This window comes from Bufo bufo, chromosome 9 (assembly GCF_905171765.1).
Source record: "Bufo bufo chromosome 9, aBufBuf1.1, whole genome shotgun sequence".
NCBI lineage: Eukaryota > Metazoa > Chordata > Amphibia > Anura > Bufonidae > Bufo > Bufo bufo.
In genome coordinates, this window is record NC_053397.1 from 199,393,702 (window position 1) to 199,412,189 (window position 18,488).

At 46.5% G+C, this 18,488-nt stretch overlaps 1 protein-coding gene across 1 annotated transcript in view; it reads left to right on the top strand.

Moving 5' to 3' along the window:
• EPS15 (epidermal growth factor receptor pathway substrate 15) overlaps positions 1-18,488 on the top strand; it is a 98,443-nt gene that overhangs the window by 27,863 nt on the left and 52,092 nt on the right. Inside the window, exons 3-11 of the mRNA XM_040408431.1 lie at positions 274-363; positions 2,076-2,123; positions 3,147-3,242; positions 4,933-4,998; positions 6,972-7,097; positions 7,199-7,258; positions 14,120-14,326; positions 14,837-14,982; positions 16,270-16,426. Coding sequence (XP_040264365.1) covers positions 274-363; positions 2,076-2,123; positions 3,147-3,242; positions 4,933-4,998; positions 6,972-7,097; positions 7,199-7,258; positions 14,120-14,326; positions 14,837-14,982; positions 16,270-16,426 — 996 coding nt within the window. The remainder of the gene's footprint in view (positions 1-273; positions 364-2,075; positions 2,124-3,146; positions 3,243-4,932; positions 4,999-6,971; positions 7,098-7,198; positions 7,259-14,119; positions 14,327-14,836; positions 14,983-16,269; positions 16,427-18,488) is intronic.

Sequence of the window (18,488 nt, forward strand, 5' to 3'; positions counted from 1 at the left end):
ACAATGCCTTCGTATATGTAGGTTAGCCGGAATAAACTCATCTCTGTATCCCTCGAGGTCATTTGTCTTCGTCAGCTGTTAGGTCTTTACCTGGTATTTGAGAAATGATGCAGATACGTTTTTTTGGCGATGATGTAAATGGGACGCTCCTTGTGATAGACGATCAGTTATCTGAATAACCTAAATGCATTGAACCACTGTTGCATCCATCTGAGGATGGGCGTTGTGGTGATAAAGGAGTAGTTTAACCTCTTTCTCTCTGCATCTATTCAGGTGGAATCCAAAAACTCTGGGAAAGTCTTGGCTGGAGATGCGGCTCTTTTCCTGAAGAAGTCGGGGCTACCAGATTTGGTACTGGGCAAGGCAAGTAAAGCTCAATAGCTTGCTGTATGAAAATCCACGAAAGTTGTAACCTAGGGTTCGCCCAGTAGTGTTCTAGTGTAGGTGGGCAGTGTAGTATAAAAACCCGTCTTCTTTCACTACCATGAATTGCTCTGAATGTCCCAGAATCTTAAAGGGAATGTGTCTCCACATACCTCTCAATTAAACCAGCCGTCGTGGGAGATGTGCACTTGTCAGCTGATTTAAATGCTGTTGGTCCCATCTCAATCGGTGGCCTCATTGTGGAGAAATCAGTGTTTTATAATATGCAAATAAGCCCCTTGGTGCAACGAGGGCAGTGCCATTGCACCTAGAGGCCCCGCTCACTTCTAGTCCATACCCCAATGCTTTGACCAGCGTTCTTTCAGTGAAGACGTAATTATGCCAGGCTCCAAAGTCTGACGCCTGCACTTTCAACTATGTGATAGGCGCACTACAGTACAGAAGATCGTCAGATCATGGGTTCTGTACTGCGCATGCGCCGGTGATCTTCTGTACTGTACTGTGCTGTGCCTGCACCAATCTCAAAGCCGCATTCTCAGAGCCGAGACTTCTGGGCTTGGCAAGATTACGTCTCTTTACTGCTTGGCCCTGTCAGTCAACGTGGTGGGGGTGCGGACTAAAAACGAGTGAGCGGAGCCCCTAGATGCAATTGCAACACCCATGTTGCACCAAGGGGCTAATTTGCATATTATAAAATAGCGATTCAGCTAACAAGCGCGCATGTCCCATGTCAGCTGATTTGATTGAGAGGTATGTGGTAACCTACCATGTTAAGCCATGTCAGTGCAGCACAATACTGTATGACCTCAAGGACAGCACGTCAACCCATTCAGCACAGTTCAAAGACTGTGTTTCATACGTTAAAGGGGTTTTCCAGACTTTTAATATTGATGACCTATCCTCCGGATAGGTCATCCATATCAGATCGGCAGGGGTTCAACACCCCTGCCGATCAGCTGTAAGAGATGATGGCGCTCGCAGTGTGCACGTGCCATCTCCCTCCTCTCTTCCTGCTTACCGCTGCTGTCTAGGGCAAAGCAGCGAGCAGGAAGAGAGATGGGTGATGGCACATGTACACTGCGAGCGCCGTCTCCTCATACAGCTGATCGGCAGGAGAGCCGGGTGTCGGACCCCCGCTGATCTGATATTGATGACCTATCCTGAGGATAGGTCATCAATATTAAAAGCCCAGACAACCCCTTTAATGGGATGACCTGCCGCACCAGGTATGGCCAAGCTGTTTGGATAGTGGCTTGACCAGTTAATTGTGCTGATAAGTGGGGATCCCAGTGAAGCTCTATTTAAAGGGGTTGTCCCAAGACATACACCCGTGTCCCCTATCCACATAATATGGAGTATGTGTCTCATTGGTGGGCATTCTAATGCTGGGACCCCCACCAATCATGAGAACAGTGGTCCTGTATCCAGTAACTCATATTACTCTGACCGCTGCAGTAAAGCGGTCTTACTTATTTGCCGTCTGTGTAGTCCATTTACCCACGGCAATATGTAGTTTGCATGCACTTAACATTTTTCTGAAATTTTATGGAAACTGTTATTGTACCATTAGTGGTGATGAATCATATTTCATGCTGACATAGAAGGAAATGTATGTGCTTCTTTGCTGTATCCGTGTCTTCCTGAGAGTCATTTCTCCTAGTGCTGACATCATGCGCTTTCTCTCTGCACAGATTTGGGATTTGGCAGACACAGAAGGCAAAGGATATTTAAACAAGCAGGTAACGCAGTTAAATTTTATATATTTCCGATGCCTTGTGATCAACCAGGAGGACACGCAGTGCATGGTCTAGGATATGCGAGAATATCCCGCGCTCTCTCTCTCTAAGCGTAAATTCGTATGCGGTAGATTGTGTAGCATGTGTTTGAATTTCTGCAACAAATCTGCCAGGTGTGAACTTGCGTTAACCAATGCATCTATTTTGTTAGGCCACCTGCACACGTTGCAGAATCCGCAAGGATTCCCGTGCAGAAAAACTGCATTGTAGTACAGTACAGGCAAAGCATATGAGAGTGAACAAATCTAATGTACGCTTTGTCCACATCCGTATGTCCGTTCCGAAGCCCCGCAAAAAAGATAGAACATGTCCTATTCTTGTCCGTTTTGCGGGCAAGGATAGGCATTGTTACAATGGATCCGCGAAAAAATAAAATAGGATGCCATAAAGACGTCATTTGTTTTTTTGGCGGATCCGCAATTTGCGGACCACAAAACATATCTGGTCATGTGCATGTAACCTTAGATAGCAAACAGCTATTTATTCCAACCCCCATAAACATGCACACTCAACTCACTCCTTTCAGGGTGAATGAGTTCTCAGTAGATGGCTTATCTCCCTTGAGAACAAAGGATCGGGCATGTTGAAATCCAGCAGCATGATCCTTTGCTGACTGGTACAATATTGGCAAGTGCGTTCTAGCAAAGTGCATATAAAAGCAAGTCTAGGACCTTTATCCCAGTAATGATTTGGGCACCCGTCTGATGCTTTCTGGGAAGACTAGAATACCCGTACTGGTGCGGACATCCCTTCTTTCTTGCGGTCACTTATGTTTCAGGCCAGCAGACAGGAATTCCTGTGTCGACATACGTGGTGCGTTCAGCTCAGCCGGATCGAGATGAATTCCTCTTTGCAGCGTCTTTTGTTTGACTGCGCTCATGACACATACATGCCGAAGTCTCCATGCGATAAATATTTGAATTGCATTGTCTTGTCTATAATACTATTTTGCTTTATTTTCCCCAGGAATTTTTTGCCGCGTTGCAGCTGGTGGCTTGTGCTCAGAATGGAATGGAGGTGTCACTCGGCAGCCTCAAGAAGGTGGTGCCCCCGCCGAGATTTGTAAGAATCTGAAATGTATAGTGCTTATTGCAGATCCCTACAAAAAGGACAAGTTATAATGATGATTACATAAATCCTTCCAGTCATACATTGCAGAGGCTGATCTGTGTCATATCGTAGCACACGTAGGGGCAGTTTACACGGCGTATGCATCAGTCTTATCTGTAGACCTCGATTCACCTTGCGGAGGCCAAAAGAGCCTCCTTTCTGGCCAAAAGACCTGTCAGCGCTGTTCTTGGCCATCTCCGACGGTCCCATAGAAATAAATGGAGGTTCCAATCATTTCAGGGGGCCTCTGTTCTAGTGATTTGACGGAGGTCCCAGCTGTAGTGTCCCCACCAATCTAATAGTTATCCCCCATCCTGTAGATGGGGAATAACTTGAAATTACTGGTATATCCCTTTAAATTTCCTCTGCAGTGGCAGCTGTAATGTGCAAAGCCGTCATTTGAATGAATGATAGTCCATGGAGACACTTTCAGACCCCCTAAATGGGGCTCTAGGGGGTTATATGTAGGAAATATTTAGGGGGGAATTGCACATTTATAACCATATGCATGAATTTGCCATGGCGGCAAATGGAGTTCCCATGGCTCTTTAATAAATAGTACTGTGATTTCTACCAGATGAGGTTTTTTTTCTGTGTGGCGCGGCTTTTTTCTACTAGAAGCAATGCCCTGTAAGGCTGCTCTCTGCCCAAATTCAGCCAGTGGAGATAAAATATGTAAAAAATGTACAACGTGAAACATGTATTTAACCTGGGTGCCTATGAGCGACATATGCTACTACGTTCCTATTTACTGGTATATAGTGGAAAATCATTTCAGCGTATACCCAGTATAGCAATGTTTTTGCTGTTTTGTTACGAATTTGGGGAAAACAGCTTTGTATTACCTCATTATGGGCCTGTAGATTTCTGTGGGTGCCTTACGACTGACCCATGCATCAGATATTTCAAAAACACATGAACAACGTTTAAAGGGAGTTTACCACAAATCACTTTTAGGCTTCCTTCACATGAAGGGATTCTTGTGACAGTTTTTTTTTTAAAGGATTTCTTGAGTCTTGGTTTTTTTTTCCCAGCAAAACACGGACACCGGCCATTTGCGTTCCGCATTTTGCGGACCACACATGGCCGGCACTATGATAGAAACGCCTATCCTTGTCCGTGGCTGCGGACAAGAATAGGACATTCTCTATCTTTTTGCCAGGCCGCGGAAATGAACGGGTCCACAAAATTGCGGAACAGATGCGGACACGTTCATGCGGACATGTGAATGGACCCTTATACTGGGCTTCATAATTTCCTTTTTTTACTTCCTGTTAATGTCTGAAGAAAGACCCGGTGCATTCGATGGAAAAGTCCGATCTAGGAGGGCGCCATGTCCTAGTTTCCTGGTAGATTAGTCATCAGTCTTCATTAAAGTCTGTGAGAGTGGCAGACAGACAGGCATGCATGCTCACTCAGCTATTTCTATATTTCCCATAGGTGGGTCTATATAGTGACTGCACATGCTCAGCTAATTCTCCTCCAAGAAGATGGCTTGCCATCTTGTTTTTGAGAACAGTTCATGTAATATGTAGATCCGTGGGGAAAGGTTGAATCCCAGTGCTTCCCTCGCTGATGACTTGTATATTGCTGCTGTGTTAGTTACAGTCTACTACTCACTGATCTTTATGTTCTTGTTCAGCATGATATGGCAAGCCCCCCCCTGCTAGCTGCTCCGGTTCCTGTGGATTCGCCGTGGCCTGTCAAGGTGAGCCCTTTTGGCACGACCACGTATAACATCATCATGTTCTGCACATTGTCACATGGCTCACATTGTACCTAGACGCTCTATACTTTGTATGCACCTTGTAGGTAATCATTCTCTTTTATTGTGCTGTTTATTTACTGAAATGCTCTCATAAAGCCATAAACGCGGCTGTCTCTGTCCTGGTGTCTCATCCTGTGTATTTGTACCGGCTGTAGAAACTAGATTTCAGTATTTCACTGCAGGAAGAATATCTGGTTGGCTGCAGCGTCCCCTGGGGATCATGGGGGGGGTCACCTGGCTGGCTTTCCTTTTAAAAGAGGATGTCCTTCATGAAACAACCTTTAGTCTTCTGTATCTGTAAATGAAACTAAACTTGAAAGGGTTTTCCGAGATTTATTTACTGATTACCTATCCTCTCGATAGGTAATCAGTATCTTATCGTTTTGGGTCTGACACCCGGGACCCCCGCTGATCAGCTGTTTGAGGAGGCACGGTGTGAGTGAGCACCGTGGCTTTCTCTCGGCTCACCAAGCACAGCGCAGTGCATTGTATAGCGTTTGTGCTCGGTATCACAGCTCGGACCCATTCACTTCAGTGGGGCTGAGCTGCTCTTAGGTCATGTGTCACATGAACGTGTTATCACTCGGCCTTGGAAAAGCAGAGAGAAGGCCGTGGTGGTCACAGGAGCGCCGCTGCCTTCTAAAACAGCTGATCGGCGGGGGTCCCGGGTGTCAGACCCCCACTGATCAAAAAAACAAAAAAAAAACTTTTTTCTTTATAAAGGCAATTGCATCATTGGAATGTGATTTTCCCGCTCGTAGGCCTCATGCACACAACCGTGTGTTTTTTGTGGTGTACAAAACGCAGATGCCGACCGTGTAGGATTGTTTCGGGTATCGAATTTTCGATACACAATCGATACTTTTGCCTGGTATCGACCTCGATACCAGGATTTGCCTTTTTTCGAAACTAGGCTTCGCTATTGCGCAGGGAGAGTGTGATGTCCTATTTACCTTAATAGAGCTCTGTCGGGGTGAATAGGACAAGGGATTAAAAGATCCCAGGTTCTGGCCCCTAAGGGGGAAAATAGTTATTAAGTAAAAAAAAATAAAAATCTAAATATTACGTATAAATCACCCCCTTTCCCAATTTTACATATAAAATATATAAACAATAAATAAACCTATCACATATCGCCACATCTGAAAAGTCCAAACTATTAAAATATGAAAAAAAAAGTCCTATGCGGTGAGCGCCATAACAGAAAAAAAATGAAAATAAAATGCGCAATTCGCCATTTTTTTTTGGGCACCGTGTCCCCCCAAAAAATAGGATCGGACTGTTCTATTATGGGCCGGACATCCCATAAAATGCGGAATGCACCCAGCTTTTTTTTGGTGTTTTTTATTTTTTCTGCGTGGTATCGAATGGTATCGAGTATCGCAATATTTTTTTATGGTATCGGAACCGAATCAAAATTTTGGTATCGAAAAAACCCTACGACCGTGTGCATGTCACCATTTTTTTTTCTTCCTTCTGTAGAAATGTCCTGTCCTTGTCTACAAAACAGAGAAGTATAGGACATGCTCAATTAATTTTTTTTTTTAAGGGACTGCAGCAGGGACATATGGATCCGAACAGCACATGGCCTAGGCTAGGCTGCAAGAAGGCCGCAGCACTACTGCGAGTGCCGCCCGCTTCTCAAACAGCTGATCAGTGGGGGTCTCTGGTGTTAGACCTAAGACCCCCACCGATCAGATACTGATGACCTATCCAGTAGTAAAGTCTCAGAAAACAGTGTTGTGCCGTACAAAGCAATGTGAATGATGATGAGGCCTCAGCGCAGCTCCTTCACAGTCGATCTAATACTGATGACGAAACATGGACGTTTTGTCATAAGTGCCCTCGCCACACGGTGTCGCTGTCACGGCCTGCAGAAATATTAATTAATAATATTGTGCTTTACATTGCAGCCAGAAGAAAAAGCCAAATATGATGCAATATTCGACAGTCTGAGCCCTGTGAATGGATTCCTGTCTGGGGACAAAGTGAAACCTGTGCTGCTCAACTCCAAGCTACCTGTGGAAGTCCTGGGTCGGGTGAGTGTGTTTTTTTTCTCTTCTTCTTTATTGTGGTGCTATGTTTTAGCAATTTTTGTGTAATGTTCTTGTGTGTTTTTTTTTCTTTTTTTTTCTTCCAGGTCTGGGAGTTGAGTGATATCGATCATGATGGATTACTGGATCGGGATGAGTTTGCTGTTGTGAGTAATGGAGTCTTCATTTGTCCATATAGCCCCTTAATAGTGATGTGCATGACAAAACTAAAATGCAACACCCTCCCCTTCTCACAGGATATATTTCCATGGCGGGGAAGAGAATAGAAAAAGGCAACTGTACTGAAAAAGAACAATCTTTTGCTCATAAAATACTATAAGCTTTATATAGTGATATTTTTTTCTTGGCTCTACAGTTGCCCTTTCAGAACAGATAATAGAACATGCCTCATGTTTAAAGGGAATGTGCACCTTTTGGGGGGGATTTTGGCAACCCCCTTCTTGGGTAGACCTGCGAAGGGTAGCATACTTACCTGCTTCCTGGGATTGGCCTCTCTCCTTGGCCTCGGCTGCTCTGCTTCACACTCAGGATATAAACTTCTACCTTGACACTGTTGCACCAAATTGCTGGCTGCAGTGGTGACCTACCTTCCTTGCATCACGTGATCATTTGTCATGACTCTAGAGGAGCAGGTCACCGTTGTGGCCAGCGATTGACTGCTGCAGCATCAGAATGGAAGTTGACATCTTGGGAGCGCAGCGGAGCAGCAGAGGCTGGGGAGAGAAGGAGCCTGTAGCCTGGGAAGTAAGCAGGTCTGCTCAAGGTTTTCCAAACCCCTCCTGAAAGTTGCGCAACCCTTTTAATATGAAATTCTTGTAACTTTTGGGCTTGGATTCTCCACTTATCAAAAAGACTTGTAATCTCTTGCTGAGATTTTAAATTATTAGCACCTCTGAAGGGGAAACTTATCTGATAAATTATAAGGATGCAGTCTACTAATATCCATGCTCATGTGACTGACACCATCCTTAAGATGGCCATACAAATTAGAATAATGTCGGCCGAACACGTCCATTGTAACGCAACTGGCTAACCATCACTACATTAGAGCAGTAGGGTAGTTGGATTTAAACATGCCCAGACCGCTATTCTCAAGGGAGATACGTTCCTTCCAGAGGTGCATGACTGCTGCTTATTCCCATCTCTGTATTGAAAACACTTCCGCCATCAGCCAAGCGGAGCATGCATGCATATTGGGGGTTGTCTGAAAGGGTAGCTGTCTGCCAAATGATCATTTGTCCAATGGCTAGCTGGTCTTATTCAGTTAGCCCATGGATGCACTACACAGGACACATCACGGTCTCCAATAGTGTTGAGTGAACTTGTGTTTTAAGTTCGGCGTCTAAAGTTCGGGTTCGGGTTATCGAAGAATTGCATTATGGATTCCGCTACCACGGACAATAACGGAATTTAGAATCCATAACGCGATTCTTCGATAACCCGAACTTTAGACGCCGAACTTAAAACACAGGTTTGCTCAGCACTAGTCTCCAACTCTGGATGTTCAGCTTTTGTGCAATGATTGCTCCCTGCATGCCCTGACAGACCCAGGTTATACCATGGTGCAATGATTTAATGGTCTCCTGTACTTGTATAGGAGAGTTATTTGAGCAGCTCATATATATTAGAAAATAGTATTTCTCGCTTGTATCATTGGGGGACACAGGACCGTGGGTATAGCTGCTTGCTGCCACTAGGAGGCGACACTAGGCTGAAAATTGATAACTCCTCCCCTGCAGGCTATACCCCCTCCAGCCTGGAGAGAGCATATCAGTTTTTAGCTTAGTGTCGTAGGAGGCAGACCTCCCTGGTTTTGCTTCCCGCCAGCAAGAGGGCCACCTACTCTCCAGCCCTTCTCTGCCAGGACCCCTGACGCCTGGTGCCAGCGGTCGTGGGGTGGCCCTGCTGGTACAAGACTAAGGGCGAAGACCACAGATGAAGACAGGCGAGTATTACTGTACCTCCCTGTCCCCCTCACACCATGGCCATTTCTTATGGAGGCTGCGAGTCCTCCACCAGTCGCCGCATATCACCTCATAAATCAGGTAATGAAGGGGTTAATCCTGAACCCGGCGGCGGCATTTTAGATTCTTCCTCCCACACCCCCCTCCGATCTACCATATCAGGCAGGGGACATTCAGAAACTGGCGCCGCTGCGTTCCATTCCGTGCCCCCCTTTTCTCAGACCGACCGGGCGGGCGGGCGGGCTCCCCGGTCGGCCAAGCACCGCGCCTTTTTAGGCAGGTATAATCTTGGGCGCCTGCTAGTGCCGTTCGGGGTACCTCCGTTTCCTGGTGGTGGAGCGCAGATCCCAGACGGCCGGGCACCACAAAATCTAGGCCCTGGCTTCATTCGGGCCTTCCGATTTCTTCGATTTCTTCGATCCAGGTACCGCTGTGTTCGGCTGGCGTTGAGTCCCGCATGAAACTTTAGTTCCCGGCTCACCTCAGGTATGGAGGGGCGGGTCCATATTCTGGCGCGAATTCTCCCCGGGAGCTAGCTGGCTCCGCCCCGGTCCTTGGACATTAACCCTTCCTACCCAGCCACATCTTTGAATCCGGTGACCAGATTACCCTTACCCTGGGTCTCTATCTGCAGGCACATTGTGCCTTAATATTGCAGTATGCAGCCTTTCCTGCCCCTTGTCCATTTGAGGTTAGGTTCTCACCCGAATAAATAAAAAATTTAAAAATGATTATTCATTTTTTCTTTCTTTTTAAATAATAAAGTGCGCCCATACAGGTCCTGCCCTCCTCACAGACCGAGCTCTCTATGCCCAGGACCTGTACCCAATCCCGGACAGTGGAGAATTTTTCACAGTTCCCAACCCACCCTCCGGGGCCAGTGATAATGCTCCAACTGTGCAAAATCCAGTGGAGTACATCTGAAGGATTCCCAATCCACCTTACGGGCAGTTTGGTTGATAGTGCTCCACTCGGGCAAAGCCAGTGGAGTACATATGAAGGGTTCCCAATCCGCCCTCCGGGGCTGTTTGGTTGATAATGCTCCACCTGCAAAAATTCTGTGGAGTATATCTGAAGGTTTCCCAATCCGCCCTCTGAGTCCGTTTGATTGATAGGGCTCCACCTGCGCAAAGCCGGTGCAGGACAACAGAAATTTTCAAGACCTCTGGAAATTCCCATTCCACCCTCCTGGGTCGTTTGGTTGATAAATCTCCGTCTGTGCAATCCAGTAAGTGGACCTTTAGGAGTTCCATTCCACCCCCGGGGTAGTTTGGTTGTTTTATCAATACCGGCGCGGCCTGCAACAGCCATGGGCTAGAGGCTGAGAGGTGGACCTGCGCACGAGCGGGCCAGAGCAGGTCATATTTCCTCCTGGCTCACCTTCTCACTCCCACCCTTCCTCCCTAGGATCACCTAAACCCCCAGACTCTGACATGAATCCTGTTCAATCTTCCAAGATTACAGTACTGGTGTATACATTACCTCCTTCCATAGGCGGTATTTGCACTACTACTGGTTACAGTACTTACCTTTATTTCCTTCCTTAGGTGGACTGACCGCACTAGCACTGGTCTCAGTGCCAGCCATAGGCGTCCCCAGCTCCGTAGGTGGCGGAATTGCAGTTCCACTGGGCACAGTACTGTCTGTATTATGGCATTCTCACTGCCGTTGCAGTGTTTATGTATACATTGTCTCCTTACTTGGGTGAAGTAATGGACACTTCCCGTCGGGTACTGAACTCGTTCCTGCGGTATGCGTTACCCCCTTCGATAGGTGAGGTACTTTCACTACCTCGGGTTACAGTACTTGCTGAATACGTTACTCCCTGTCGTAGGTTGAGTGATTGCTCTGCCACTGAGTGCAGTGCTTACCGTAGTCATCTCCCCCCCCCCCCCCCCTCCATAGGTGGGGTAATTATACTTCTGCGGATTGTGTTTCTGACTATCGTGCTACCCCCTTCCTTAACCAGAGGATCGCACTACCACTGGATGCTATTCCATCAGTCATTTGCCAACACATGCTTTCTATGGCATTACCCTCTACAAATGTTCCTTTACGGGGGAATCACTAGCATTTTTTGCGTGCTATAATTTAACTAACTATGCCACGACACTAGATGCCTGGCTTCCTTCAAAGTGGTCCGTGACAACAGTCGGTACCGCTTGTACCTGGTACTCTCCATCTAGTGGCAAATGGATACGGCCACGGGATTCTATGGCTACTTCCAGATTGTATCCTTCTGTTCTTCCAGCACGGGTTGGGGGCACGAAAATGTCGACCTTTGTGCTCTCAGGGGGGTTACCCAGCAACACTTATGGGTCCTAGAGACCCGCCATCCCCATGGGCATCCACCGTTCAGGTCAGTCACATTATCCAGAATGCTGTGATTCCGATCCAGCAAGCAGAGTATTCCACTGACTCTGGATTCTAGTTCACCACTCTTCCTTATCTAGGTGAGGGTGTTATGCTAGCACTCTGCAGTGACCACTACGAGGGGCCTTTCCTTCCCATGGAAAGTCTTCACGCTAGAGGTAGATGATCGTAATCGCTGTAGTGGGGCAGCCCCTTCAGGTAGGGGTTCTACCCTACCACTGCTTCGGCGGTTGCTCTTGTTCAGCGCCCTTTTCATTTTACGCTGGTGGAGCATGTGGTAGCTCCTACTGCACAAAGGGTGTTTGCGTCACCATTATATGCTAGGTTTCCTGCTGCACAGCTTTTTCGTCAGGTGACGGATTCGTCTGACACTGGAATCGGTAACCTCTACGGTGGGGCCTCCTCCTCTGCTGGAGTATGGCGTTAGCATTACTCTTGTGGCTTCCCTTGGGTTGCCTCATCTTCAGCCAGAGTATTGCATTACCCATAGATTCTGTAGAGCGTCAGTCTCCGAGGCAATGGACTTTAGCTCTGGCCTCTTTCTGGTTTACACCACCTATGAGTGCCTGTTGCTCTGGCAACTGTTGTCCTTCTGTCGTCAGCTCAGGCGTGGCGATGGAGTGATTGCCATTGCTGATCAGCACCTACCTTCGAGTGCGTTCTACTGGGTAGCTTAGTCCCTGTGGTACTAGTCAACCACTAGGTTGCCGTTATAAGCGGGACTTGGATTTTTAATGGTTGATGCCGTGACACCATCGGTGCTACCTCTCTTCTGATATGAATAATGTCTACGTCACCTCAAGCCAACGATGGTCATTCTTTCACTACTCATTCCAGTGGTGGACTGAGAGTCTCCCACGACGGCTAGAGCGTGTGTCTGTCACGCCCTTTCACCGCTGGTAAGGGTTTCGTCCCTGGTAGGGAACACACTTTTCCTTCCCTGTCCCTCCCCGAGTTGGATAACTGTTCGCCTTCTCCTCTGTCTAGCTGACCAGTAGCCATGGGTCGTACGACTCTGGAAGCCCATCTCCATTTTTCTCCACGCCCCAGGGTTCCTCGGGTACGGCGGAGGTGTTGGATGTCGTATTCGCACTCCACCCGGCAAGAGTATTTCTCTCATCTTTGTTCCACTCATCCGCCCTTCCAGGTAGGGTTGTCACATGGTGAACTTAGGATTACGGACGGGGCTTCCCATCACCGATGATGCTCTCATTGGCTTTACCTTTCTCCGAGGTATTGGTTCTTTGGCCTGCATTGGGACACTCCTGGCTCAGGCGCTTTTTTCTCGGTGGTTTTTCAAGCATCTTCTCTCGCTAGAAATCTCACCACAAGCCCCTACAGCTTTAAGGGCACTGGTCTACCAATATTCCGCTTCCTAGGGAGCGTTCTCTTGGCCAGAGGAAGATCCGGCGGACCTGGATTTTAGTTCTACTCCCACAGTTGCGGCCAGGAGCCAGCGTTTTGGTGGCATTTTTCAGAGTTAATATGCATTTTTTTTTCTTTTTTTTTCTTTTAGCAGGGACATAAGGCAGTGCTCCGCCCAGTATCCTCTTTCTTTGCAGGAGGTAGTCACTCTTCCACGTCCTCACAGACATGGATTTCTCTTCTTTCTCCCTCGCATTCTACAGACCGAGCTCTCTTTCAGCCATGTGATTTTGCCTCCGAGGTTTGCGTGTCCGTGACTAGCGCTTCCGCTGTACGGACTTTTACCAATTTTTTCCTGGAGGTCCTTGTTAAAGCTGACGGCCTCCAAGGGCTGTTTTCCAGGTATATCCGCTTAACAGCTGCTCGGGCGTTCAGCTCCCGGGGTAAGGCATCGCTCGCTGAGTCTTGGCCCACCCGACCTGCGTTTCTCGGGTTCATCTCCGTCATGCAGCAGCTTTCCAGTTGTAGAAGGCGGAGTCTTGGTCTTCCGGGCACTCGTTCACCAAGTTTTGGCAGGTGTCTTTCTACGGGCGGCTGCTGCTCCAGGCAGCAAGGTCTTGCAGGCGGCAGTGGGTTACGCGTCCTCTAGGTCGTTTTTTCCTCTATGGGCGTGTGGTTTGTTTCCCTCCCCGTGGACTGCTTTAGGACGCCCCACGGTCCTGTGTCCCCCCATGATACAAGCGAGAAAACGAGATTTTTGTGAAACTCACCTGTAAAATCTCTTTCTCGCTTAGTTCATTGGGGGACACAGCTCCCACCCAGTAATTTCTGTTTGCCGTAAATGCTGGCGTTGTGGAGCTGGTATGCCCTCAGTTCTGGTTCGATCCGACTGGCATTGGTCAGTTTTTGGTTGTTTACCGTATGGTTTTTTTCTCCTACTCCTATTGCTTGGGCACAAACTGATGTGCTCTCTCCAGGCTGGAGGGGGTATAGCCGACAGGGGAGGAGTTATCACTTTTCAGCCTAGTGTCGCCTCCTAGTGGCAGCAAGCAGCTATACCCACGGTCCTGTGTCCCCCAATGAACTAAGCGAGAAAGAGATTTTACAGGTGAGTTTCACAAAAATCTCGCTGTTTCCCCATTCCATTAATCAAATAGTTGAGAAATAACTGGTATACCATTTTTTCCCCAATCAACACACATTGTTCACTTTTCTCAACTCTATTCTGCTGCATTAAGAGTTCTTCATACAGTACTGTGATAAGTAGTCGATCGTGACTTTGACATAACACGTTTTACTTTCCAGGCTATGTTCCTGGTGTATTCTGCATTAGAAAAAGAACCTGTCCCCATGGTATTACCTCCTGCACTAGTGCCACCATCCAAAAGGAAAACCTCAGGAGCTCCATCATCATTGCCAATCATCCCACCTCTGCCTATGCCTCCTTCTAAAGAGCCACGACACTCATTGCCACCTGTAGGAATTCTGCCCACAAAAGCACCCGCCACACAGGTAAGACTGAAATGGCACATAAATGTTTGTAGCAATTAAAGAATATTTAGTTAAATGGGCTTTGGCAAGTATTAAAGTTACCCTCTATCCACAGGATAGGGGATATCTAACGGGTCAAACTGCTGGGGCCCCCAACGATTTGAGAATGAGGGGGTCCCGTGTCTCGTCCTGATGGAGCCGCAGGTCAATCATGTATTCGTCTATTTCCGGCAGAGTGGCAAAGCGCATGTTTAGCGTGCTGCTCCATCATGATGAGGACATGGGACCCCTGTTGTCGGGATCTGTGTGGGTCCCAGCAGTCAGACCCCCCCCCCAGTGATGATCAGTTTGTTATCCTCTATACTGTGGACAGGAGATAACTTTCATACTTGCCATAACCCCTTTAACTGTAAAGGTTCACTTTTTAATTTGCTTTTGTAGATGTGAATGTTTAAGGGGTCCTACTCAGATGTCCATGTAACCAGATGCGTATACTAAGCCCATTCCTCTCTCCCCCATTTTGTCCTCTAGTGGGTTGTATCACATGTCGAGAAAGCAAAATATGATGAGATCTTCGTAAAACTTGATAAGGATCAAGATGGCTTGCTGTCAGGGCTGGAAGTCAAAGAGATCTTCCTGAAAACAGGATTACCTCCAGCGCTGCTTGCCCATATCTGGTAAATACGGTTAACAATTGCCATATATCTGGTTGTATGATCACACCCAACAGACACAGGTAAAGAGCTTTCCTTTAATGAACCGTGTCCATTCACTGACAACAAGCAAAATCACAAAACAAAGTTGTTGTTTTTTTTTTGTTTGTTTGTTTTTGAAAGAACACCCTTATTTAAAGGGGTTATCACATGATTAATGTAAAAAAATAAAAAACCAGAGATCGCATAGTACATGGCAATCTCTTTCTAACAAAGCTAGAACCAGCCCTGTACCTCACATGGATCCAGAGATCTCCACATTCATTGCTCTGCTAGATTTATATCAAGCTGACAGCTCAAGGGGAGTGTCTTTCCTGCTGCAGCTCAGGGGGCGTGTCTCAGCTCTCCCTATCACAGCTCAGGGGGAGTGTCTCATGGGGCGTGTCTTTCCTGCTGCAGCTCAGGAGGCGTGTCCATGCTCTCCCGATCACAGCTCAGGAGGCAATTGAAGGATGAAACTGAGCATGTGCAGCCATCTCAGTGAGCAGGACAAAGAAATAAGGAAAACAAACAGCAGGTGGCGCTATACAGATACATGTTATTGAATAACTCACAATTTTTAATTACTTGCAATTACAAAAGTATTCAGATCCAGGTCCTGGTTTGAAAACTGTTGAATATTTCTTGTGGGACAATGCCTTTAACTCTCCTTTCAATTAGTCCCAAATGTATAACCCCTTTCAGCAAAACATCTTAACTGTATGTCAAGATTTTGAGTGACTTCACCCACCGTTAAAATGCAGGAAAGACACAGGAGCTGCGCTCGCCCCACCTGCAGCAAGTCCCAGCTGTTACATACCGCTGACACCCTCCTTCAATTACTTGGATAGGAGCGAACGCCAGTTTGGGCTGTTTAACTCCTTAGATACTGTGGTCCATAGTGACCACAGCCACCAAGAAGTTTAACCAAGGTATTTTACAGTGTTACCTTATTGGTGCAGGATGCTGATGAGTTGTCTTTGCAGCCTCTGGCCTAAAAAAAAAAAGGATATTTCAATTTTCCAATTAAAAAAAGGGAAAGCTAAAAATGTATACATCTATTTTTTAATACGTGTATAATCAATTGAGTACAGATCTATAGCACATAAGGCACGCACGGCGCATGTTTCCAGGGGACCACTAGTAACATGAGCTTATATGAAGAATGAGGCGTAGAGCTGTGATATATTATATGGCAGACTTGTTTTATTGACTGCATTACATCTGAGAGGCGTAGGTTTTGTAAAACTTGTTTTAATGGTGCCTTTGCAGGTCCCTGTGTGACACAAAGGACTGTGGGAAACTATCCAAAGAACAATTTGCTCTGTCTTTTCATCTCATCAATCAAAAGCTTTTAAAGGGCACTGATCCCCCCCAGTCCCTCACTCCAGAAATGTTACCTCCATCCGAAAGATCATCCACACCCATGGTAGGTTGTCCTGGAATGAGCCTATACGATTGCAGTCACAGCTGTGATGTAGTTACTACAACTCCCAGGATTTCTGCTACTCGTTGTATTGTTTCAACTTATTTTTCATCCCTTAACGGGGGTTTATCTGTAATATTCATTTTTAAACCAGTGCCCACAGCCTGCCCACTGAAATAGAAGATTTATACTTACCTGCTGCACGCTGCTCCGGTCTTCACCCCAGCCTCCACTGTCTCCATCTTCCGATCTCCGCACTGTTTACATCCCGCAGTGCATGGGCATGGGCACGATCAGCGCTTCAGTGGTGACATGCAGCTTGTGGCCACATTACTGCTAAAGCCAGGCATTGGCTGGAAAGGTGCATAGGAGGGCAGATTGCGGACACTGGCATAAAAATCTGTATTATCAGGAAAACTCCTTTAAATGGGTTGTTACTTCAGCAAGTGGCATTCATCATGTAGAGAAAAATAATACAAGGCACTTACTAATTATTGTGATTGTCCATATTGCCTCCTATGCTGGCTTTATTAATTTTGCCATCACATTATACACTGCTTGTTTCCATGGTTACGACCACCCTGCAATCCAGCAGTGGTGGTCGTGATTGCACACTATAGGAAAAAGCACTGGCCTCTTTGGTGGCCACGACTGTGGGAGCTCACATAGGCGAGTGCCTTTTCCTATAGTGTAAAAGCATGGCCACCACTGCTGGATTGCAGGGTGGTCCTAACTATGGAAACGAGCAGTGTATGATGTGAACATAGGATAGAAGGTGTAGCAGCACTAAAGGGTATACTGGCCTTAATGTGGTGGTGCACGCGGTGTTGAACGCCAGTCCGTAGCGTCCCTCCAAGCAGGCAGCCAAAAATAGTAAAACCGCAGCACTCTCTTGTCTCATTAATTTCTTTATTCCATCAAATCCATGCGACGTTTCGACCTGGACCGTCTTTTTCAAGCAACTGACAATACAACATTCCCAGGCTTAAATACCCTCCTTCTAGGAGGAGCTAACACACATGTCAAAAAAAATTATAATAAATCAAGAACACTCTTAAAACAGTGAGGCAAGGCATCTTTCCAAGATTTGCAAATACATAAATCAGCACTTACTTTGGTACACCTGGTGGAGTACTGGTGGGGGTATATAATAGGAATATGTATATCATATACTCGGCGGCATGTCTGTGTCGCCTTCGTTCCTATGCGATTGCGCAGGCGTGCAGAGGCAGGACGCGCGCCAAAACACTTTGAAGTCTCCTGGTTCCCAGTGCGCCTGCGCGTCCGAACGGGGCTCGCGATGCTGCAGTGTATAATGTGATGGGAAAAATGAATCCAGCCAGCAAAGGAGGGAATATGGACAATCACAGTACATTAGTAAGTGACTTGTATTAACTTCCTCTGTGTAATTAATGCTGTTTGCTGAAGTGACACAACCCCTTGTCTGTCTACATTAATTTGTCTGTCTACATTGATTGGTAAGGGTGGATTACATGTATATATTCTGTGTGTCTGATAGAAACCAGTGTATATGTATGAAGTTTTTTTTTATTCTTTCTGTTTGTATACTTCACATTGTAATAGAGGCCTGGTCCTTATCCGATGTGGAATGTACCTTGTTCCTATATCCCGGGACCAGTATGTGTAAGTGAATGGGATGCGTGAAGTAACAAACTCGCTGAACTTTTTGTGTATTAAAGGGGTTCTCCGGGAATTAAGAAAATGAAAATACTTAAATATTACTTTGTTGTAAATACATTCCCAAATACCTTTCATTAGTTATAATGGCTTGTTTTGTCTGGGGAGCAATCATCAGGGGAAATAAAATGGCCGCCATCCTATTGGTACACACAAAACCTGTCCTAATCACACAGCAGGACAAGTTACTTTACAACACAGCTGTCTCATCCTCCTCTCTACTCTACTTGTCAGGGAGTATGGTCCTGAATACAAATGATAAGATTAATCTCTGTAGGAATAGAGTTCATGAGGAGACATGAAGTACAGAAAGGACGGACAGGACAGACTGTGGTAATGTGGAGCTGTGGTAATGGAGACTGCATAC